The sequence below is a fragment of the Panthera tigris genome, chromosome B3 (assembly GCF_018350195.1).
Source record: "Panthera tigris isolate Pti1 chromosome B3, P.tigris_Pti1_mat1.1, whole genome shotgun sequence".
In the NCBI taxonomy this organism is placed as follows: Eukaryota; Metazoa; Chordata; class Mammalia; order Carnivora; family Felidae; genus Panthera; species Panthera tigris.
In genome coordinates this window covers 20,298,487-20,324,794 of record NC_056665.1, presented here as the reverse complement: position 1 = coordinate 20,324,794, position 26,308 = coordinate 20,298,487, and the positions used below count along the sequence as shown (strand labels likewise).

At 36.1% G+C, this 26,308-nt stretch overlaps 1 protein-coding gene across 12 annotated transcripts in view; it reads right to left on the bottom strand.

Moving 5' to 3' along the window:
• TJP1 (tight junction protein 1) overlaps positions 1-26,308 on the bottom strand; it is a 244,372-nt gene that overhangs the window by 44,431 nt on the left and 173,633 nt on the right. For all 12 annotated transcript variants that reach the window (XM_042988226.1, XM_042988227.1, XM_042988229.1 and 9 more), the window contains 6 exons: positions 17,881-18,005; positions 17,143-17,245; positions 11,692-11,968; positions 8,348-8,451; positions 7,586-7,754; positions 6,621-6,768 (listed from right to left, as the gene is read on the bottom strand). In XM_042988226.1, the coding sequence (XP_042844160.1) occupies positions 6,621-6,768; positions 7,586-7,754; positions 8,348-8,451; positions 11,692-11,968; positions 17,143-17,245; positions 17,881-18,005 (926 nt within the window). The remainder of the gene's footprint in view (positions 1-6,620; positions 6,769-7,585; positions 7,755-8,347; positions 8,452-11,691; positions 11,969-17,142; positions 17,246-17,880; positions 18,006-26,308) is intronic.

The following is a 26,308-nucleotide window of genomic DNA, read 5'->3' as shown; positions in this document are numbered from 1 at the left end:
AAGCTTGACTTGCTGTCTTGATTGGACCCTGTCTGACAAAACATGCCAGATGGCCCATTCTTCATGAAGCTTTCTTTCATACTTCTGGCTCCCAAACACCTTCCCAAATGACTGTTCAGTAATGCCTTATTTTAAAAATGACCTTAATATAGGAAATAAACTTGAGGGTGAATAGTCACTCCAGTAAAACATCCTTTTATCACACCAATTCCAAATTCCCATTACATACTAAAGGACTCATCCTAAAAAATAAAGTTATACTTTCTTTTCAGAAACTCATTTATTGCATAAAGGGAGGCAAGACCTTCAGAACTTAGGATGAAAACAAAAACTAGGTACTAATTCCTTTAGAGGCTACTGGACTATCTCAGCCATAATTAACAATAAAGACATGTTAAGAAACTAACCTAACCATACCCCACAGTTTTTCTCCATTGACAGAATAGGTCAGCATGGAGGGTTGGAAGACACCTGAGAAAGAAAAACTAAAGGCACACTCAAATCATTCTGACTATTTAGAATGCTGCAACCACTGTTAATTTTCTAAATTTTATATGGAAACAAATAGGTATTTATACATTGCAGTTCCTCCTTCATAGCAATAAAAAAAAATTAATGATCTCTCTCTGCATGGCACATACAGAATTCTAGGGATGACAAAGGCAGAGAGACGCAGAGAAGAGACTCTAAGCTGGTCCAGGAATACAGAAATTAAGGGTAGTATGCCGAGAAATAGTTACTTTATACCAATTTTGCCATATTTATAAGCTAATTTCCCACAACTTAAGTTTATTCTTTACACACTATAATCTATTTTCTAGAAATACATGTGTGTGTGTATATGCTTTTGAAGAAAATCTGAGTATCTATATTGCTCATTTTGGCAAATGGCTTTTAGGTAATAATCCAGATACTTATTTTTATAAAGTTTATCATTTTGTACAGAGTTTCTCTCCCATCTTACATGTTCATTTATTATGATGATGACTAACCTAGTGCATCTGATTTCAGACAGTATGATTTTTGCAGAAATGTGTAATTTTTAATAATGAGAAAGACTAAGAGACCTTTTTAAAATTTAAGGATAGCTTTGTTAGGCCATCACTGGTGGTATAATGATTATCAGGTAGTTAGATTAATATTTAGAGTCAAACAATCTTCTGACTGAGTGGAATGTCTGGTTGATTTATAACAAGGGATCAATGTTGTGACACTCTCTTCATTTTTTACTAAGGTTCTCTCCCAAGGACAAGAGAAGATCGTTATCTGGAAGTAAGATTTTTCATTCATTTACTATTTTTAATACGTTACCAAGTGGAGAGTCTATTTTTATAAAAATCATATTTTATGTTTTATATTGTACTTGTGTAAGAGCTGATGAACAAAATTCATACTTATACTTTTTAAATTGTGGGATAAAGTATAATATTTAAGCTTGCTTTTATGCCATTAGATTCATATTCTGTTAGGAGTTAAAATTATTCAGCAATCATTGAGCACACATATTATTACACTTGGGTTGCTAGTTAATTACTAGAGAAGTGCATCAACTATGGTCTTCCCTTGGCCTGGCCTCCTTAGAAAGCATATCAAAAACAAAATCTCAGATTGGAATTTTAACGTGGTAACCTAAAATTCCCAAGGACTGAAAACAAGTTGGCTCTTATTTAAGTAACAGAAGTTCAGGATGGGTCATCAATATTCCACTCATTTCGAAACATTAGACAAAGAATCTCAGCAAAAAAAACAAAACAAAACAAAACAAACCCCCAAAACCCCAAAACCAGTTCAAGTAATAAACAACTTCTTAAAAAACTTTCATATTTTCTCTCATGAAACAATTTTTTCCAAAACAGAAGAAAATACTTCTTAGAACTCCAATCACTGTCTCCTTTACTCTTGTGATCCAGCATCCAGCTGTTATTCCAACAAGTTGAGAAACGGCATGTTATTTCTTATTCTACAATAATCTTCATCTGGAGGGCTCTTTCTTACTCATTTCAAGATGAGGTCACTTTAGACAAGCCTTCTTCTCTGATCATGTTATCTAATATCGCCCCCTCCGCCTTCACTATCGTACTACCCTCATTTTCTTTATAGTACTTACCACTAATGGAATAATTTCCACTAGTCTGATGGAAAGTGAAATATATTTTTCAAACTTACTTATCTGCTTTTTTCACTTTGATATAAGCCTAAAGCTCTAGGACAGCAGGGATCTTGCCTAGTTTGTTGAGGGAAAATTTATAACCATATACTGAGAACATATACATGGTATCAATAAATATATAATATGGTAAGAATCAGCAGGATAATGTCAAAATTACTGGCAAAAAAAAGATCTTTCAACATTCACTCTACTGTAGAAAGTTCACTGTGCTGCATCAACTCACAACCAACTCCCTTGGTCCAGCTGGAAGGCATAGAATCCACGGGAAAGAAGTGATCAATTAATTTCATTGAGATACTTCAAGAATTATCTTTCTACCTGGCCCTTTCTATCTTTCACAGAGGAGAAACCAAAAACAAACAAACATGAAGGACTTCAAATGAAAAATAAAGCAGTACTTATACCAAATTAATTGTCAATATTATCACATGTAAATCTTGTTCTGAATAAAGCATCTATTAAATTGGAGATAATAAAACCTTTTTAAAGAACTAAAACCAAAGATCAGAAAACAAAACCTGAAATTCGCTAATCAGAAAATGGCACTTCTCCACATTTTACAGTAGTAAAAAAAAATGTACAACTGATACATGTAAATGTCTCAATAATTTTTAGCCAACTGGCAAAGTTCCAGAGAACCAAGCAGTATCTGAAAGAGACTATATATTCTAGAATTAAAGAATATTTACAGTCCTCTAGAATCAAATAAAATAATTATGGAAGATAATGGAAAATGTAAAATATGTAAAGAAAAAAAAGATCTTTAAAAGTCAAGACTTCTCTAAGGTATTTAAGTGGATACATTATATGCCCTATTTGCATAGGTATTAGGATTTATTGGCACTCTTGGAGAAACAGATCATGAGCTCAATTCAACCCTGTATAGTCAAAGGCTGACAGAAAAGGTGGACTGTATAGGTAAAAGGTTTTTATCCCAAATATATCACCTTAATGGGGCTCAACACTTGGATTTGTCTAGAAATTTCTCATTTGTAAAATTCAATTTTACTATCACATATTTACTATATCATAACCCATGATCAATACTGATACCACTAACTTTCAGAATTTAGGGGGAGCATTTTCTCTCAGGAGAAATAATGAATAATGAGAATATTTGATAATTTTACAAAGTTTCAATCTTTTTAAGACACTGCTTGCAAGTACCTCAAAAGCAACCATTTTTATAAAATGAATATGCTAAATATAAATTAAACCTTTTCTATTTGTTATAATACACTCCCTAAAAACTTTAGACAACTTAGGCCTTAAATAAACTTAGTTTATGGAATGACTGAGTCTAATATAAAACATAATCTTTATAATCCAAATATTCCACAATTCAACATTATTTTAATTAGTCTCAGCTTTTACTACAGTAGAATTTTTTCAATACTGAACCTGCTATGATAATCAGTAGCACCACAGTCACCTTTATTATAAAGCTGATAGAACAGAACAAAAAAGGTAAACATATGTTGTCACTCTAGGGAGAAAAGTCATAAAATGGATTGGTGTAATTAAATGTAAGTAGTAGGGACAGTAAACTATATGACCAAAGAGAGGCTTAGAACATACCCTGCAAATCAAACACTCAGTTATGTAGGGACCACAGTGAGATCAGTGAAAAGAATCTTCTCTGTGAGAGCTACCTTGTGAGCATGAAACAGTGGCACAAGTTTTGGGCGCTCTGTATCCCGAGTTCCTAGAACAAGTCTTGGCCCAGAAGGGGCTCTGAAACATCACTGAATAAAATATAAAACAAACCTGGCAACACGCATCAAGATGTAAGAAAATCACTGTAGTAATTCTCTCTCTATATATAATTTTTTAGTTCAATAACGCCTATTTTAACATTCTAGACCAGGGATTGGCAAACGTTTTCCTTTTATGACTCTGTGAGCCATACAGTCTCTCTTGCAACTTCTCAATTATGCCATTATAGGATTGGTTCCAATAAAACTTTATTTGCAAAATCAAGCAGCAGGTTGTATTTGGCCTGCAAGTTGTAGTGTGCCAACCCCTGTTCTGGATAACAGTAAGGGTGCATTGCTCATCTACTTATGAAGAAACAAGCTAATGGGCTTTTCTCAAGAGCTCTGTCCACAACGTTTGCTCTCTCAGAAAAGATCATCACACAGAACTCAAGTAGGTCATGAGAATAATGGAATACAGAACCCATGGTGTTTTTACTAGAATTTTACTTTTAAAGAACACCTAAACTGTTTCTCAAAACACAGGATAATCCTCCACAACTCCACAGTTATTTGTATTTTAACATGAACTTTAGGAGAAAAAATGAAATCTTTAAGCAACTGGTACTATTGTACATCTTGAATGTGTGAAGGTCACTGAATTTTCAGAAATTAAATTCTTAGCACAAGAATTTGGAAATAATCTGAAGACTTCTGGCCTTCTGTATGTGAAGTACCATCTTTTCTTTAGTATGTACCACATGTCCTAACCAGAAGTTCCCAAATTTGGTACTGCACAGTAGAGGATGATATCAGAAACCTAAAAACAAACAAACAAACAAACTGTATTCTCCACCTCCACCTGAGAACAGAGCCTAGGATTCTGTATTTTTAAAAGATCTCATATAACTTGTGTGACCCATAAGGATACCTGAGGTTCCCAATTAAAACACCTCAACGTAATTTTATATTAAAATGTTTAAAAAAACAAAACAGAACAAACCTCTTTAACTTTTAAGTTACGAAGGCCAAGTGTTTAGGAAATCTAAATGAAAAAAAGTCGCATCAAAAAAACTTTTTAAGATTTAGAATTTGCTCACAATAAAAACTAACGGCCAAAATGTAGATGATTCTTTTTTTTAAGGAAAATCATGTCCAAATTTCTTGACACCAGCATGGTTTCTAGGTGAGAGAAATGTGTTAAAATTATAGCTACTCCCATGAATCATCCAAGGGTGTGATTTATATCACAGTGTGTGTGTGTGTGTGTGTGTGTGTGTGTGTGTGTGTGGTTGCAGCAATCCTTTCCCAGGTAACATCTATGCTATGTCAAGAAGAGTTTTAGAATATATTAACTTGAAGCAGTTAAAAATAACAATCAGTTGTATCAGTTATAAGATAAGCCAGGATGGCATATGATGTACTATAGTATTTAAAAAAAAAATCATTATGGGGCGCCTGGGTGGCTCAGTTGGTTAAGCATCCAACTTCGACTCAGGTCATGAGCTCACAGTTCGTGGGTTCGAGCCGTGCGTCGGGCTCTGTGCTGACAGCTTAGACCCTGGAGCCTGCTTCAGGTTCTGTGTCTCCCTCTCTCTCTGCCTCTCCCATGCTTGTGCTCTGTCTCTCTCTCTCTCAAAAATAAACATTAAAATAAGTAAGTAAGTAAATAAATAATTATTACAACCTTAAAATAAAGATCAGAGTTAATATAATTTATAAAACTAAAATTTGAAATTTAAAGAGAATTCGCTTCATAAATCTCTAAAACCAGCAGTGCAAAATAATGATCATTATGGTTTTTAATGATCTTCAAAAAAGTTTTCTTCTGGCTACACACTCCTCCTTTCTCTGGTTACTACTTCCTTGCCCCCTCACCTTCCTCAAAGAATACACTGCCTCCAGTCTAATTATCTTGGCCTTCCCTCCACATTGTTTTTCTTAGTAACTTTAATGACTTCTATGGCTTGAGCTAACACCTCCATGCAAGTTAAGTCCCAAATTAATCTCTAACCCTAAAATGTTCAGCTCAAATTTTCAAGTGCCTCCAGAAGATCTTCATATGGATTATTACAGAACCATAAATCAGTTGGTGGCCTACAGAGCCCTGGGAATATCCACAAATTCTATGTAAAATGCCAAATGTTTATGTGTACATGTGTACTATTCTGGAAATAAGGGTCCTAATTTTCAGATTCTCAACTGTATATGCAACCCCAAAGACCACATAAATTCAGGTAAGTCACATACTACTAACATACCAGACTCTTTGGCATAAATACCAGACAGTGTTTTTTTAAGAGGGAAAACAAAGTCCGGGTTAAAGTGTCTAGGAAAGGGCTGCTAATATGTTTAACTTTCCCAAGCAGTATATTCTTTTAGCTGGCCAGCATCTTCTTATGCAGTGGGGATCAGCAAACTGCAGCTGTATGGCCAAGTGTTTTTCATAAAGTTTTATTGGAACACTACCCTGTCTGTTCATTTACATATTATCTACAGTTACACTTCTGTGCTACAGAGTAGTGATAAGAAATTATATGGCTTACATACTTAAAATATTTACCACTTCACCCTTTAAGAAGATTAACTGACCTATGTTTTTCTAGGTAATCCCTAAATTAATTAAAAAAAAAAACAAAAAAAAACTTCCAACCTAATCTTAATAAAAGAAAATCTATCTTCTAGTTTTATTTGTAAGCAATACCAGAAACATGTATCAAGCACACATAACTATTTTAACAACAGAGTGTGATTACCTGCCACTGCTGGGCTGCTGTGGAGAGTGTCTGGAATGATCAGAAGGCTCTGACCGTTGGTCAGGTGATCGTGACCGGCTGTGGCGGGGAGGTCTGTCATGTGATCGACCAGAATGATCTGATGCCAGTGACTGAATTTCTGAAATGTCTGTTAAGTAAAAGGGTGCTTTTTATTTTCCCATGAAATGATCATAGTAAAATAATGTAAAATGTAAGATACTCCAATGATAATGAATATAAGCTACTAACTATAATTTCATATAAAATGGTTGATATAAGCATTAACTTCATCAACCACTGATTAATAATGGTGAGCTGCCTACAAAACCAAAAGGACAGTGACAACATGGATGTGGACCTTGAAGGCATATGGTAAATAAGTCAGAGAAAGACAAAAAAAAAAAAACCAGAAAACAACCCACAAAAAGCAAAAATACAAACCCACACAACCACCAAACTCACAGAAAAAGAAATCAGATTTGTGGTTACCAGAGAGGGTGGGGGGAGGGGCAAAAGGAAACTGGAGGAAGGTCCAGACTTTCAGTTATAAAATAAATGAGCACCAGGGAAGAAATGTACAATAGATGATAATAGCTAACACTGCTATAGGATATATGAAGTTAAGAGACTAGATCCTAAGAGTTCTCATCACACGGAAAAATCTTTTTTTTTTTCTTTTATCTACAGGAGAAGATAAAAGACGTTAACTAAACATATTGTGGTGATCATTTCACAATAGATGTAAATCAAACCATCATGCTGTGTACCTTAAACTTCCACATTTCTCAATAAAACTAGGAAAAATGTAATTAAAATTAAGCCCTCCACTCCCAGTATATATATTTGTAATTCTTAGGTTCTGAAGGTGTCTGGCTTGTAGAAAATTATTTCATTCAAACATATCAAATCTTCCTACTACTTTAACAGGTTACTTAAAGGGACTCTCCAAACAGAACTATACTCACCATCTCTCTCAGAGGCATTAGCAGAATGGATACTGTCAGAAAGATCAGGGACATTCAATAGGGTAGCTCGTTCATCTCTCTGAACTACCATTTTTAACTTGCCTTTAGACCTTTCTATCAATGTCTTTGCATCTGTCAGTGACATATTTTCTGTCACGGTACCATTTATCTGCAACAGAAAAAAAAAAACCTCTAAGTTGAAAGTAAATGATAAAAATACAAATGTTAACTTAATATTATGAAACAGGAATATTTAAATTACTCCTTGGCTTGCTGTAAGAACCAAAATTAGTCCTTTCATAATATCAAAGTACTCCTCTTTCCTGAAATAAAATCTTTACTATGCTGTTGCTATGTCAGAAAACCCGAATTAATATCTGAGCCAATCCCCAAAAGCCTGTCACTTTCTATTACTTATAAGCAAACAAACAAAACAAACATTTTAATAATATTTAGTTATCAAAACCACTTATTGTGTAAGACTAGACATATCTACCTACAAAGTAGTTCCTAGCAGTGAAGGATATTCATTTGTAATGATTAATTTGCTCAGAATGACTCCATGCCTAAAGAAAAATATCAGTGTTGACACGTAGTAACAGACAAACCATTTTTGTCCATTAAAAATGACAAACCATCCAGTGCCCCAAACATTGATTTTTAATTTTGGCAAAATTGCTTCAAACATGAGCAGAAACTATATGGTTACACTAGAATTTGTTTTCTACTTCAGTTCATTAAAATGTAAGAATATGACTATACCTTTAATACAACATCGCCTTCTTGAATATTGCCATCTCTTGCTGCCAAACTATCTTGTGAAATTTCCTTCACAAATATATGACTGGCCAATCGAAGACCATATTCTGAAATAACATATTTAAATGTCTTTAGCGTAAACCACACACTTTAAAAGTATAATAATCATCACCACACTGAGTTTTTAAGTACGATCAACAGCAAGAAATTATTCTTGGTCACCCTGCAAAGACGTCATTTCCTCTAATCATCAAAAAGTGTGCACTGCCAATGTGAAAGTAAAGAAAGTCTATGATCCAAGCAGAAGACTGACATACTTATTCCAATTTTTACTCAGAAAGGGGAAAGGAAGAAAAAAAAAAAACAAAACCCAAGCCTGAAGAGAAGACCATTTCTTCCTATGTTGTATTAAACTAGCTTCTCAGAAGGTTTAATGAATACACTTCTAAAAAGTGAACTGCTTGAGGTTGGAAAAACTCTGGAAAGGTTGACAATTTTAATGACGACTTGTATTACTAAGCATACACTGTTTTGTTTTCCCCAATTTCCCAGAGCAAAAGTTCTTCTGATTCTACACACCTCTAACCATGGAGAGAGACATGCAGAACATTACTATATACATTCTGTGTTGGTGCGAACAAAGGCTTCAACTAGCTGTGCAGATGCAGGCAGGAGTTAAACAGGCCAGTCCTTTCCTTTTAACAACCAACCAGGTATCCAAATGTGAGGCAACATTAATTTTATCTGTGGATGAGGAAATGGTCAAAACAGGAAAGTACCAGGAAAGTCTAGAAAACTGTCCAGGGACCTGCAAAACTGCAGAATTTTGTGTGTTTGTAAACCAGAACAATGACAAGAGCACATCAATAGGAAAAGGAACACTCCTGGCTCTGTCAGGAGAAAGGAAAGGACTCTGCATCTTACTGCATTAAAAAAAAGGTGTGTGTGTGTGGGGGGGGGGGGGACAAAAACAAAAAACCCTAAGTTGCAGCTTAACTTAAGGCAAATACACACAGAGTGCTCAAACAGGAAAAGAATCAGGGTGAAAAGAGAAAATGACTTTTCAGGGGATCTAGGCAGTCAAATATACGTGCTTGAGAAATGGTTGTTATATCACAGAAGAATATAGTACAAATGACAAAAATGTCCTTATTCAAGATTAAAAAGTTATAAATAATCAATACAGAGATTACTTCAAAGTAATCCTCACATATTCATCAACTCCAAGTGTTTCCTTGGGTAAATATTAACTATACGCCAGGCACTATGGCTAAAAAGCAGCGAATGAGACAGAGGCCCTACACTCTGGCAACAGTCAGTAGGGGCAAATGTAAGTGTGAGGAAGAGTTCATACAAAGGCAATATAGGATTCAGTGTCCAGTACAGAGCCAGAGAGGAAGAAATACTAAAGCAGAAATACTACTAAACCAGAAGGATTAGGGTACACCTGTGAATGTGTATGTGGGGTGGGAGGTGGTAGAGACAGAATGGTTACAAACAAATGTCCCAAAAGGTATGAAGGAAGTCATAACTGTTAGGATAGCTACGACTGAGGAGTAACTAAGAGAGATGCGAAAGAATAACAAATGTCACAGAAGATCCTTTAACTCTGTGAAGGTGTCTGCAGAATTGACTGGAAGGGATCCAGAGACTAGTTTCTGAGACTCATGTCCACTTAAGAGATGATAGTTATTCACCGCACCAAAAAAAAAAAAAAAAAGTAACTGAGGTAACTAAGTAAATACATGTCAATGCACGTAAATGCCTGATGTCATAAACTTGACTGTGATCATTTTATAATGTATACATGTATCAAATCATGTTATATACCTTAAATATATATAAGTTTATATATTTATATATGTCAATTACACCTCAATAAAGCTGAAAGAAAAAAAGATTACAGTAGCATGGATGAGGGAGGTGGTGGTGATAGTGGAGAAAGGCAGAAGTGGGAGGTTATTTAAGAATGGTATTGAAGAAGTTACGATATATTAACTGGGTACAGGGAAGTAAGGAAAAAAGAGATGTCAAGGATAAGTACAATGTTTTCCATAACTGGCATGAGAAACTGGGTAGATGAGAATATATCTAATGAGCAACTTCATAAGAAAACACAAAAAGTTTATGAGGAAGGTAGAAGTTTTGTTTGAGGTGTGTTAAGTCTGAGGGAGCTACGTGAAATACTGAAGTCAATATGCCTAACAGTCAGCTGGCACGCACAACTACACAGACTTGGGCTGGAGAAATAAGTTTTGCCATCAGCAGCAGCTAACTGAGACAATGAGCAGATGCAATTGCCTAAAGAGGTTATGTTGAGGGAAAAAAGAGATTCCAGAATAGAAATCTATGGAAGATTAAAGGGTAGGATGAGAAGGAGCCTGCAAAGGATACGTAAGGGGGTGAGAGATCCAAAAGAACACAGTATTACTGAAGCCAAGAGAAGACGTTATTTCAAAATATAGGAAGTGGTTAACACTATGCAAAATGGTACTGAAAAGGCAAGTAAAATAAAGACTGAAAATTTCTACTGGATTTATTTAGTTTTAACAGCTTTGGGAGCAAGGTGTAACAGATACCAGGTCAGAGAGGGTTGACGAATGAGTGGCAAAATGAAGTAGAAACAGCAAGGGTAGACAGTTTGAGATGTCCACCATAGAGTGGGGTGGGGAGCAAGAACTAGAAAAAAGGTCTGTCAGGTGCTGGTGTAGCAGATCAAAGCAAGCCTACATGATATTCTTAGTAGAACACCTTTTCACCAAAATCAGTCACAGATGCTTGCCTGCATTTGAGAGACATGTCCACAGGACGAGGTCACAATCGCATTCATTTTTATCAAATTTGATTAAGTAAGGGGAAGCGGCTAGCTTCAGTTTAAAGAAGTCCTGCATTATACAGAAATGCCCTATCAGGGGTTCCTTCCCCTTAATCTCTTCATTTAAAAAGAAGTCTGCCCCCCTTCCCAAAAAGCCCCAAGATCTCTTCCAATGGTTATGCTACTACTGATCCTAACAGCTAAGTAAAACACTGAAATTCAGCTTGGTACTGGTGTGACATTTGTTAGCATAATTTGTATTTGGCTATTCTAACCACAACAAGAAATTCAAAATCCAACTACTGGACAATTTATTTGAAGTATGATCTGCTGCACCAAATCAATTCATGAAGAGAAAAGTAGGTGATCCCTGAAGCCTGCTATAATGGGATAGGACTTATGGCAACAGGACACAACAATGAAGATAACAAAAGACAACAAAAACGAGGATAGGAAAGGGCAGCAATTTCACTCATCAAAATTAGTGTTAACATTTTCACGTGAAAATGATAAACAAGTTGGTAGAGAATACCTTCATTTTTCCGGGATTTCACCAATGTGACTTTGGTGGGTTTGGCAGGCTGACTGGAGGCCACAGATCGCCTATCAGACCGTGGGGACAAACTCCTCTCTCTGCTTGCACTTCTATCCCTTGCCCAACTCTTCTCACTCCTTCTACTGACCAGACCTCCACGGCTGCTTCTCGGATCATGGACCTCCTCATCATAACTATCATCTTCTTTTTCAGATACAGGTTCAGGATCAGGACGACTAACTGGTATCTGAACTTTCTTCTTCCTCCTAATGGTCTACAAATAAAGATTACAAAAAAAGCTGATTGATTTCTACATACACTTTTAGTTCTTAAGAGAAAGGAAAATTATGTTTTTCTGGTCGTATGTCAAATAAATTATGAATCAGAGAGACAAAATACACAAAAAATTGTAAGAAATTACTAGAGAATACATTTCCATAATGGTTATGTTTTCTGCTCTCTTGACAAACAGATCTGTTTAAGAACCAAATTTGGAATAGTGAGCCTAATAAAGTCCTTAGTTACTTAATTTAGAAAGATTGTTTAGGTGTAATAATCACAAGCTTAAAGAGAAACTAGCAATTGTTAGTGATTTGGATAAAGGATGGGGCACTGTACTCTAATACCATCAAATACACCGTTAGTTGCTACCAAGACCATTGCAAACTTGTAAGCCCAACTTGACTCCTTGAAATTTTCAGAATCCATCAGTATCAAGGCCCACAACTATCCTACTAAAACTCTTAATGGATAAATTTACTGTACCTCCTCCACATTAACATTCAACTTCTTAAGTTGGAGCTAATACTTTACCAATATAAACTGTTCAGTTTCTGTATCTCTCCAATTTCTATTGTTGGTATAAATCCCTTCTTCTGGCTTTCTTTCCTCAATGACTGCTATGTGGTTCAATTTTCCCTGGCCATTTATTTCCTTTACTTTCTGCAAGTTCAAGATCTATAAGCATTACCTTCTGATTGGGTGGCCTCTTAATCCCTGGACTGCACTTGACTGTCTCATTCTGGTACACCCTCAATCTCATCAGAGATCTGCAAGATCTTTTTGGGGAACACTCCTTGATCTACTGAAACTTTTCTATGCCCATCTTTTTTATGATTCCTCCACTTTCTGTTCTCTCAGTTCACCAATTCTTTCCTGGTTTCACTTGTGCTGCTCCCAAGTTTGTGTGAGACGTCATGCTGTGATATTTAAATAACTTTCTTGTGACCTCTCAATCACCTGCCATGACAAACTTCAGTCCTGTATTATCTTTACCTTCAGATGGCTGCATTTCCAAACTTTGCTGATTAGGTCCTCCATAAATTCATTTTACTTTACAGAATTCTTTTGCTTGTCAGTAATCCTTTCCTCCACCTCTTGCCTCTCTATGGAATTTGCTAACACAGGTATTCCAAAACTATTCTTCAAGATCCCAATCACTCAGCCTGACTTACACAGCTCAGTGCCACTTCACATCCCCTATATTCCACATGGTTTTCAATACCTTATTTGTTTAGTCTTCCTTCCTTCAGGGTCCAAAGACCAAGTCGAACCTCTTTCTGTACAAACGAAATTCTCCCAAATGAGTTCTTATTCTTATTCCTACCCACCTCCAAGACTGTCCTCATCAACAACACCCCCTCAGGGTACTTACAACTTTAATCTCTCCCTCAAATTTGTCCTCTACTACTAATCTGCTAATTAATCTTCTATTCCTCTGTCTTGCTATTCATTTCCAAGTTTTCCTATCTCCTCCCTTTCTTCAAAGGGCTGCTGTATCCTTAATAGTGCTTGTTGCTGCCTACTACCACCAAGAGTCATCAGAGATGGCCCTTCTGAGGAAACAACACTGAAGCTGAAGCAGCAGCAAGATGCCTATATGTGGCAAGGTCAGACAGCCAATGCCCTGTTGTGAATGGAGAGAAGGCTGCCTGTCCTTCCACAGCTCAGGCCCTTAGCAAGTAACAGTTACTATAAACATTCCCACCTGACTCTCTGCGTTTTAGTCTCACCTCTATTTCAATCTCCAACATACTGTTTTAGAAGCAATACTTTTGCTGTATTACTTTAAATCTTCAATTCCTCCCTAGTTATGTACAAACAAAAACAAAGTAACCAGATGAACACTCTGAGCTTTCCATGTCTTCCCCCAAGAGAGTGCTTACCACCTCTATGGAAATCTGTACCTGAAACGCCTCTCATTCTCAGATGTGCATTATGGTTATGATTGTGGGTACCCGTCTATCCTATTAAGATTCAAGTTGTTTAGAGAAGGTCCTTGCCATGCATTTAACTGTACATATAATGAAATATTTGCAACCAGTAAGTGCTTAACTTATTGAAAAATATCCAATCCTGTTACAATTCTCCGTTTATATTATCGTTAATGGTTGTAAACTTACAAGAAGAGATTTAGAAGGTTTGGCAACTATCCTTGATTTTAACACTGAAAACTCTGAAACAAACTTAGGGGGAAATGCCTACTTCAAGACAGTTTAGCTGACATAAAGATTCAAATGTAAAATAAAGCAATGAATTCTACACAAGTACTAGCATAAAATATAGGTTATACACTTTTATAACTGGTAAAAGGTAAAAGGCTTTTATAAGCCTGACACCAAAGACAGAACCAACCAAGTGAATATCTGACAGACATGACAACATAAAAATGAAAACATTTCAATGTTGAAACAAAGTGATATAAAAACAAACCCCTCCAAAACAATCACCATAAACAACCTACACTCAAAAAAACAAATGGGCACACAATATATGCAGTATATATGATAAAAGGCTAATAATCCTAATATATACTACACCCTAGTACAACAATCATCACCATATAAATGCTAAGGAATAAGCAAAGAAGAAACATAAATGGGCAGTATGTACACTACAACATGACCAAACTCATTTGTACTGTAAAATAGTTCATTTGAAATACTACGTCAGTCTGTTTGGCAAAGATTTAAAAAGTGTTGCTGAAATTGGACTCTCAATGCCCTATCATCTTTCTGAAGGGCTGGTGATGCGTATATCATTCATGCCCTCTGACTGAGAAGCCACTCCCAAGAAGTTATTCCTAAAAAGTAACTGAACAAGTAGGCAGAAACACAATGATCTTGAACACAGTATTTTTTTTTTAATACTTGTGGAAACTGGACACTGAAATGCCCACCAATGAATGGGTTAGGTAAGCACGTACACACAGTGAAATGCTACATAACCACATGGAGATACACTGAAGTGCTCACAGACATTATCTCTAGGAGGTGTTTCTGCTCACACACTTCATAATGCTTTTTAAAGATGTTCAGAATTTTAGTAAAAATTATACACGCTCACTGTGTCATAAACTACTTCTAACTTCACTTATTGTTAAACTAAACTAAACCTATTTATGATAGTTATATTATCAAAGGACTTCTAACGCTTTAGTTTAACAGAAAAGAAACAGTTTATTTAATACCCAGGGAGCTCTTGGTTAATGGAAAGAAAATCACATAAACAACCAACCACCTTAATGTAAGAACACAGGGAGGAAAACAGATTGGTAGATTGGGGAGGAAGGAAGAGGAGCTGATTATTCAGAAATGAAAAAAACAAAACTAAACAAAGCAAAAACAATGTATATAATGACCTTGAGGTTTTGGTTCTGGCTGGGGATGCGTTAAGAGTTTAGAAAGACACCTCACAATGAAAGACCACATTGTAAGACACTGGGGTTTTATTCTGCCTCTCCAAGTCACGTAGCTAAGTACAATCAGAGCAAAATCCATCCTTGAGCTGCCCCAAATCCTTTTCCTATTTCAAATACACTACAGGTTTTGGACCTACTTCTCATAAAATGATTTCTATGGGGAGAAGTCTATAGTGCAGAAATACAACTTTCTTAGATGCATTATCAATGTGGAATATGTATATTGAATATTTTGCATGGTGAACAAAACAGCTCAACATTTCAGAGGAACAGAGCTTAAAACGTTGAGGTTACAGGTGAAGCTCACAACCTCAGATACAGGAAGAAAACACCCAATTTACCTAAGGTGCTCACCTTTGAATATGCAGTTGAAAAATACTGAAAAATAGTAACAATGTTCAACATCAGCAGCTAAGGCAAGAATGCTAAAACTTACTCAATTTATAAAAATTAGCAATTTGCTTCTATAAATATTACAATCTCATGTTATAAAAACTTTAAAAACTCTACCACACACCAGCCAGTAAGTATATGAACTGTGATTTAAAAATAACACTACAAGTGTAAAAATAGGACTACAATGAAGTTGTGAAAATATATACCCAAAAGAAGATGTCTGTCATTTGGAATGCAGTAACTAAATAGTGGGTCTACTGCAATCTGAGAAAACTCTCACCTCATCAGCAAAGATACTGGTGCAGAAATAAACCATATGGCACAGCAGCCTAGACGATGGAAGAGGGCTTAGCAACTGTGAAGTGCACAGTCTCAGGGAATACACCTCCTAGCTCTCACCCAATCCCCAAAGTCAAAACAGGGCAGGCCTTCCCCTCACTTCCAGCCCTCTCCCTTCTGTTGGGTCCACTGTGGTTCTGAGTGTCTGCTGGGAAGTAGCAAAGTTCTCAACAGACAAGGCAGGACAATCCATCTAGCTGCCTACCCAGCCTCCTCTTCCTGTTCTTTATACCTGAACTAAGGGCTTAAAGCAGTGCCTTAATAAGTCCTTTCAGAGGCTAGATGGGCAGAATGGGGGAAGGAGCAAAGTGGGTAAAGTAGCTACTGTGTTCCTAAACATGGATATGATTTTAAACAGAACTGTTACATTAAATCTATGCTGTGCCACATCTGCTTAGTTTTAACTGTGATTGGAGACCAGTTATCAAGAGTTAACTGAACTTAAAAAAAAAAAAAAAAAAAGTGGACTTAGAGAAATAATGAAATAGAAGAAATATTCTAGCTATATACTAAAACAGTAACATTAAAATGCACCCTCAACAACTCTACAAAGAAAATCTTACCACTTTCTCTCTCCTCAAACTGTATCACAGTAACAAGGAAAGTGGTTGATGATGTATGTGTTCAAGGGACAATGTAAAACTTGCCCATTAAACAAATCCTGTAACAGAAAACAGGGCTAAATATTTCAAACAGACTATATGCCAAGATTCAGTCTAACTTCAGAACTTAAAAGAGAAGGGAACATTAAGCCATAAAGAGGTGACCTTTCACCTTTCAATCACTGCCTTTCTTTTTCAATCGAAAAAAAATCCTAGTATCTAAACTTTGAGAAAATATATTTTCTGTGATAAAACATACCATCAGTATTAGAAGAAACACTTTTGTAAGCTAACTTTATAAGTACTGATCCAGTTTTCGTTTTCTTAAAGGGGAAAGAGGAATTCAAACACCAGAAACATTTCAATGATAAAATTGATACTCTTACTAAAGTAAAGGTAAAAGATACTTACAATTTTTGCATTCTTCCCACTTTTTCTTAGTTGCTGAACAGCAAAAGCATGTTCAACATTATCCATTGAAACTCCATTAACCATCGCAACTCGGTCATTTTCCCTAAGGAAAAAAAGGCCACCAAAATGACATATTAGAAAAAAACATACAGACAGGTTTATGAATATACTTTCAAGATGGATAGTTCCACAATTTTGTGGATACTTTCAGATAATGTTACAATAATGTCAAATGATTTACTTTCCCATCTCCTACAACAACATTTAGGAAGTCACTAATCACAGGTCATTAATGTTTTTTAAATCTTTTGTTTTTACATAAGAGTAAACAGGTACCACAATACAAAAAATGATTTTTGGTAGTACAATTACAGGGCATAGCTGGAAAAGTTACTCCCTTTTAAAAAATAAAGTCCTTCTCACTCCAATTTTCTTTCAATCCTGATTATATGCTCACTTTTTGCTAGCCGGTAATCTTTTGCCTCTCTTTCTCTTGCTTATCTTAACTGAAAAAAAAGGACAAGATTAAGGGTAAGAGGTTCCCGAAGGCTAAATTCCACGCCAAACTGCGTGGCAAGTTTTTTTTTCACCATTTTTACTTTTACAGTGACTAGCTTTCTGTTTATGATAGACATAAATGGCAATATATATTAAAGAATGCACTAGCGCTATGTGCCAGTGACCAAGGGTAGGAACGGTGCTTGTAACATAGGCACCCAAAAGAGCAAATGCACTTACTGTAGCTGTCCTTCAGCAGGTCCCCCTTTCAGAACATCTGAGATTACTATTGACGTTTCCCCACTCTGAAAATGAGGGTTATCTCTTCCACCAGATATTGCAATTCCAAATCCAAATCCAGGAGCCTAAAGTAATAATTATAGGAAAACAATGCCAGTATGAAAAATAACTATTCATTCTATCACACTCTATAATCTAAAAAAGTTTAGATATAAAAATTACAATCTTATTACACCTTACACCTATGATCCAAACACTTGGGTAGATTCATATCAGAATGATCTATCCTGGTATGGGAATGCATGTTCTAATAAATGCTGGACATAAAAGAATATTAAAAACTGACAATTACATGAGTGCTTTTTAAGTACTAAAATACATTTAAAAATTCTCAACACTGAAATCCTGGAATTTATTTTTGATTATCAAAAGGGTTCCTGAAGGTATTGGCAGTATACTAGTGTGACCATCACAAACACTGGCAACTAACTTATAGAATAAACAATTAGTATAAACATCTGATGCCATTTTGTATAATAAATCAACACCTGTGAAAATCAAATATGTTATTTCACCTTCCCTCAATTATGCTAAAAATATCTTTAGGAAGTAGTACATTATAATCATGTCTTACATGCACACTGCATATAACAGAAAGTAGAACCATATCAAACCCTTTAAAATATGTTTTTAATTAAAGGAAATAACACATGACATACTTCTAAATGAACTGAAAATCTTAGTCACAATGACTAAAGCCATGCCAATACAAAAAAGAAATTCAAAATATTTCCAAGTTATTAAAAAATTAATCTTAAAGAAATCCACACCATTCCCTTGAAATTAAACGAAGTATTCAGAGTTGTCTAAAGAAACATCAAATATTTTCCTAGGGTTCCAGAATCACTAAAGCAGAGGAGTATGTTTTCATATAACACTGTATTACACTATGTACTACAATCTAAACCACCTGAGGAGATAGGCTATCTAGTCCACAAGAGAGGAGACTATATCCACCACAGACTAGGCATATGTCATGACCTCCCCCCCTTCCTACCCCAAAGCCTAATGAAGTAACAAGAACGAAAAAAGAAAAACTCCTTAAAAAAAAATAAACACCAGTAATTCCACTTGTAGGTATATACCCCCCCAAAATGAAAACATATGCCCATACAAAGACTTAAACCCAAATGTTCATAGCCTCATCATTTATAATAGCCAAAAAGGGAAAAACAACCCAAATATCCATCAACATGGATAATGTTTATTTATCCAAATGAATAAATAAAAATGTGTACATCCATACAATGGAATAGTATTTGCAGTAAAAGGAAATGAAGTAGTAGCACATGCTGTGAGAGAAGCCAATCACAAAAGACCATATACAGTATAATTCCATTTACAAGAAATGTTCAGAAAAGACAAATTCAAATCTGTACGTGGTGTTGTCTAAAACAAGGGATGGGAAAGGATGGAGAGACTGGGCAGTAATAGCTTATGGTACAGTATTTCTTTTTTAGGGTAATGAAAATACTGAAGGAATGACTGGTGATGGTCATACAACTCTGTGAATATACTAAGAACCATCAAATTGTATGCTTTAAAGGGTGAATTGGATGGTATGCAAATTATATTGCAATAAAGCTAATGCAAAAAATGGTTAATGCTGAAAAAAAAAAACCAAACAGGAAAACATCTAGCTAGCCAAAAACAATGGCATCTGTCTGAATCTGTCTCCTTATATATCTTCCCAAAATAATATAAGAACAAATCACTACACAAAACCATTCCCTTATTATAACTTGAAGACAGACAATATCCAAATTTCAAAACAGCCAGAAACAGGCCTAAAACTTCAAAAATAAATGATTAGCATGAAACACCTGTTAGCACAGCATTAGAAATATAAGAAACTACTTTACAGAACAAATTCAAATACATCTGAAAATCTACACGAACCAGACAATTCCCTAGGGAAACACACAATTATTGAAATGACTCCATCAGAAATTAAAAATGCAATTTAAACAATGTAATTTCTGGAGAAGAAATAGAGAACATTATGAGGGAATTATCCCACAAAAAAAGCACCAGGAACAAGATGATTTCATAGGAGAATTCCACCAACTTCATGGAAGAATTCATAAGAGAATTCATAGGATGATTTCATAGAATTCATAGCCTCAAAGCTCCATATAACTCATCCAGAGCATTGAAAATGAAGGAAAGCTTCTCAACTCTTTTTTAAAAAGCAACTAGAATACTGGTATCTAACTCTGATAGTGACTGTCCATAAAGACAGAGCCCCACTACAAATATTAAAGCCCAACATAATTTATGTATATCTATACAAAAAGTATTAAGCCAAAAAAGAGCAAACAGGGGGCATATAAATACTCCATGACAAAGGGATTTATTATAGGAATGCAAGATTGATATATAAGGAAATTCGCTGGTATCATATATCCTATTATTAAATTTCAATGGAAAAAAATTTTATGATTATATCCAAAGATCCTGAAAAGGACTTTGACAAAATCCAACATTCACTAATAAGAAATTTAAAAAAATGAAAGAAAATGCATTCAATTGTAACATGTTGCTTTTTAGTAAATTACATGAAGAAATTCAGTTTCATATACATATGTAATTTAAAAAAGAAAGAGTTATTTTAGTAGCCCTTTTAGGTAATTATGGATATTGTCTGATCTTAAACCAAAACTTGATATCAGTTTAACAGTCGCAATGCACAATCTGAATACCAATAAATACTTTGTACTGTTACATGAATACCCATTGGCCAGTTTTACACTTTCAATGGATATTTCACCCATCATGATTTTATAACAGGATGCCTTAGTCATTTGAAAAGTACTTAAAGCAAATTATTCTTCTGCTTTTTTTTGTTTTTCCTTGGAAGAGGCTCAGACTAATCTTTTTTTTTTTTTTTAAATGTTTATTTCTGAGACAGAGACAGAGCATGAGTGGGGGAGGGGCAGAGAGAGAGAGAGGGAGACACAGAATCCAAAGCAGGCTCTAGGCTCCGAGCTGTCAGCACAGAGCCTGATGCCAGGCTCGAACTCACAAACTGTGAGATCATGACCCGAGCCAAAGTCAGTCGCTCAACCGACTGAGCCACCCAGGTGCCCCAGACTAATCTTTTATTCTATGTACTTTTATATTGTTCATTTACATCTTGCTTGGTAATTCTTTCATTTAAAAATTTAAAAATAACACAAAAAAATTATAAAGAAATGCTGAAAATATCAGGAACTTTCGATGAGAAAGAGATGAGAAGATATTTTCCTTAAGGTTTTACTTGTGAGCCAGTCTAAGTGTAGTTTTTGGCTGCAGTGAACCAGGGTCGAAAACCTGGCCTGCACCACTGCTTCTGTGCAGCTCCAGCACTTAGTAAGGCAGGGAATTCCTGGATTAGTGCTTGCTACAGTTCATTTAATGATTACCCAGATGTCTGTGATCCCCAAATCTGGCTGGGGATGAGAATCATTTGAGAACAGTTTCAAAGTGCTTGCTGATGTACAACCCCCCACCTCATACCAATTAAATAAAACCGGAAGAGGGGCGCTGGCAAGCATTTTTTAAAAAGTGATTCTAATGGACAACCAGGGCTGAGAACCCCAGCCTTAAATGCTTTGTGAACTTCAGACCAGGTTGGTAATCAAGAACCTTCAAAGCTCTCTGAGGTACCTGGGTGGCTTGGTTGGTTAAGTGTCCGACTTCTGATTTTGGCTCAGGTCCTGATCTCACAGTTCATGAGATGGATCCCCACATCAGGCTCTGTGTTGACAGCATGGAACCTTCTTGGGACCCTCTCTCTGCCCCTCCCCTGCTCGGGCATGCGCATTCTCCCTCTCTCTCAAAATAAATAAATTAAGAAAAAAAATTCAAAGGTTTCAACTATTCCACACTTCCCCTTCCCTCTACCTTCACCATTGTCTTATTTGACCTTCTCAATAGGTTTCTTACCTCCACCTACTTACAATTTACCTTCCCTCATGTTTGAAGGGTTATCATTTTTTTTAAAGTTTATTTATTTTGAGAGAGAGAAAGAGAGAATGCATGTCAGCATGGGGAGGGGAAAAAGGAGGGGGGAGAGAGAGGGAGAGAGAGGGAGAGAGAGGGAGAGGGAGAGAGAGGGAGGGAGGGAGGGAGGGAGGGAGGGAGGGAGGGAGGGAGGGAGAGAGAGAGAGAGAGAGAGAGAGAGAGAATGAATGCCAAGCAGTCTCTGTACAGATAGTATAGAGCCCAACGTAGGGCTCAATTCTACAAACCGTGAGATCATAACCTGAGCCAAAATCAAGAGGTGGATGCTTAACCAATGGAACCACCCAGACATCCTTGAAGAGTTACCACTGTAAAACAATCTAATCCTGTCATTCCATTGGCCATAGGTTCAAATTCTTTAGTATGAAGCATTGTGAAATACAACTCCAACTTGCTTCCCAGCACCCTAGTCTTTGCTCTAAACACACAGAACCACGAATACCTGCTTAAGCATGCCATACATTAGCAAACTCTATTTTGTATCTCCTCTCTACACCTAGGATTCCTTTAGCATCTCATCAGTCTTGCAAGTTTCAGTTCATTAAAATCCAAGTTCAGCGTCATCCCATTCATAAAACCAAACCACTTTTCCACTAGTAGAAGAGATATACACTTCTACTTAACAAATGGCACTGTAAATAGCCTGGGGTATCAAGGCCCAGCCTGGGAGGGATTCACATACTCATCTACATATTCCAGCTAAGAACAACCCTGCCAGGGCCTAACACAAAGTGATTTGTCAACAATAACAAACTAGGGACTCAGCTGGTTAAGCGTCTGACTTCAGCTCAGGTGAGTTTAAGCCCTGTGTTGGGCTCTGTGCTGACAGCTCAGAGCCTGGAGCCTGGTTCGGATTCTGTGTCTCCCTCTCTCTCTGCCCCTCCCCTGTTCGTGCTCTGTCTCTCTCAAAAATGAATCAACATTAAAAAAAATTACAAAAAAAAAATAACAAACTAAAACAAGTATATGATTAATTATTCAATTTAATTTTAACTAAATTCCCCTTTATAGAAAGCTGTTTTTTTTAAACTAGCACTAATTTGACCATTAGCAGCTCAGACTTCTGGAAAAATAAACAGCCATAGTATCATGGATTCTGAACCTTCCTGAATTCTCAAATAAAAACAAGCAGGGCAACTGCATGATAAACAAACAAACAAACAAAAAAAACCACAGACATTTACAACAAATCCAGGTAACCAATAAATGCTCTTCAGGTATAAAACACAAGCAGTCAGGGCTGAGCAACCAGCTATGAGACTTGTGTGTTCCCAATACCTACGTGGAAGGAAAGCCATACAGTGTCTGACATACCTAAGACCTGAAGAACCCCCAAATAACTGATAGGTATTCTTCACTGGAAAGAATGGCAGAACAATTTGAGAACAGCAGTGGAAACTGGGAGGGATTTCCCCTGCTCTAATAGTGGGTGAGAGCAAGGAATCAGGCAGCAGAGCCTGAATCAACTGGAGCAGTGTGACCCCTAGGAATTCTCAACACTGACCTATCAGGCCTTTCTGGACAGGGCCCAACACTGTGGAGAAACTTCTGGCAGTGCAATCAAAGTTGGGCGGGACAGGAATAACAGAGACAAAAGAGAAGGTCCAGATAAAAGTGTGCAAAAGGCAAATAGCTAGGAAATGTCAGAAAGCAGCAGTAAGGTTTTTGGCCGACATGCATGCAAGTACGTGTACAAACACACACAGGAAAACAGCCAATTTCTAAAGAACTCAAAAGAACTAATTTTATATAAAATGAGCAAAAAAAAAGTTAACAGGATAAAATCCCTTACAAAATTACTATAAATATAGTGAGTAGCAGAATAATATCCCTACAGAAAAGGGAAGCATGCCAGAATGAGTGTTCAAAAAAAAGAGGAAAAAACGACCAAAACTGTTACTATTAAAAAACTAAAAGGCATAAGGAAAATAGGTAAGGCATGAAAGAACATAAATAAGAATTAGAAAAACTCAAAAATGAGTTGACAGAATTCAAGAGCTAATTTATAAATTTGAAAGTCATTTTTGATAGGAACACAAGACCAAATAAATACTGTAAGAGAAAAAGAAAGCAAAAACAGAGAAATCTTTTTAAAACCAAAAAAGAAATGATGCATAAGATTTTTTTTTAAATTCTGAAAGAAAGTAAGTATTGCAAGATAGGCAATAGAGATACAACATATGTACAGCAGGAGTCCCTAAAAAACTAAACCAAAATAAGGGAAAAGAACAATAAAACCGGTAAAAAAAAAAAAACAAAAACAAACAAAACTTAACCAATACTATTATTTTTTTAATTAAACTACATACTCAAAGGATGCATACTGCTATAGATATGAGAGTTATCTGAGAGTATCAATTCAGAAAGACTAACACCAAAGATCTACCCAAATAAAATGATTATATTTTAAGGAAAAAGACTCTCTGACATCTAGGCAAAAAAATCTCCTCATTTATAAAGAAACTTAGATTATCATCACACTTGGATAGCAAAATGTTATGCCAAAGATAACACAGTTAAAATACTCAAAAGAAACATGGGGTGCCTGGGTGGCTCAGTCAGTTAAACGTCAGACTTCAGCTCAGGTCATGATCTCACTGTTTGTGAGTTCGAGCCCTGCGTCAGGCTCTGTGCTGACAGCTCAGAGCCTGGAGCCTGCTTTGGATTCTGTCTCCCCCTCTCTCTGTTCCTCCTCCTCTTGTGCTCTGTCTCTGTCTCTCAAAAATGAATAAACATTCAAAAAAAATTTTTTTTAATAAAATAAAATACTCAAAGGAAACAGTAAGCCAAGGATTTTACATCCACTAGAATGGACAGAATGGAAAGCATAAAAGGCACACATGAGCTAATAAACATGCAAAAAGAGAGAATACCATTTTCATGATCTTCCTTAAGAATCTAATAGAAAATGACTTTCTGACAATCAAAATAAGAGACACATAGAGAGCACTGGTGAGAAGCATTAAATATATACTTACTTCTAAGATTAAATGAGGATTAAGGGATGAAAGGATTAAAGTATGTAATAGCTATATGAGCTACCTATAGTAAAAATCTTTTTTTTAAATGGGGAGAATAAGGATAGCATGTGTAAAAATTTTTATCATTGTGTTCAGTAATCAAAATTGCCAGTGGCAGAATGATTATTATTCTTCACAATCATATGCTCTGTACTGGATTTACTAAATGACTAACATGGTTGCCTTCCCAAGGGATTTTCAAAAGAAACCAAATTAGTCCATTTTTTTCTCTTGTATTTTTACAATAAACACTTTGTAGGTGTGCCCAAAGATAGCTGACTTTTACACGCTTACATGAGAAAATGTCCAGATAATGTTTTTTATTATGGTGGTGAGGGAAGGGATTAAAGAGAATACATACAATCTCATGTATTTGTGCACACACATATACAGTTATAGCTTTTGGATGGAAGAGAATCAAAGAATTGTACTTTCACCATATTTTATCCTTTTGAGACCATAAGCACCCATGAGCAGCAACAGCTTAAATGTTTCTATCTTTGCCTGGTAGGGAAACTGAATTTATGATAAGAGGCCTGAAATCTGTTCAGTTTCTTGTCCAGTTTTACTGAACATTAACCATGTCCATTCCTTTATATATCATTATGACTGCTTTTGCCTTGAGTAGTTGCAACAGGGATCCTATCTATGGCCCACAACGCTGAAATAATTTACTATCTGACTCTTTACAGAAAAGGTTTGCCCAGTCATGTGTGTTAAAGCATTTTTTGATTCCTTAAAAAAAAGGGAGGTGAGGGGAGGAGTAGTTCCTAAAAGTTGACTTAGCTGCAGAAACATCTGGATAATCTCTTTTCCAAACATTCTTCTCTGTTCTCTTTAAAAAAACTTTTTTAATGTTTATTTATTCTTGAGGGAGAGAGAGCCAGAGCGAGAATGGGGTAGTGGCAGAGAGAGAGGGAGACACAGAATCTGAAACAGGTTCCAGGCTCTGAGCTGTCAGCACAGAGCCTGATGCGGGGCTTGAACTCACTCACAAGCCATGAGATCATGACTCGAGCTGAAATTGGATGCTTAACTGACTGAGCCACCCAGGCGCCCTTCTTCTCTGTTCTCTTTAAAGATGCCCAGTTCTCTAGTTACAGATTTCCCTTGTTACTGTCTATTTTTTCTCCTGGCTTTCCATGCCACATTTTTACAATCAGCTAACTTAATCTTTCCTAACTTTTTTTGCCAATTACAGTTTAACTCTTCTCCACTTGTTCTTCCAATCAATCCTCAACATTCTATGACACCTGGGACGCCTGGGTGGCTCAGCTGGTTAAGCATCTAACTTCAGCTCAGGTCATGATCTTAAAGTTCATGAGTTCAAGTCCCGCATCAAG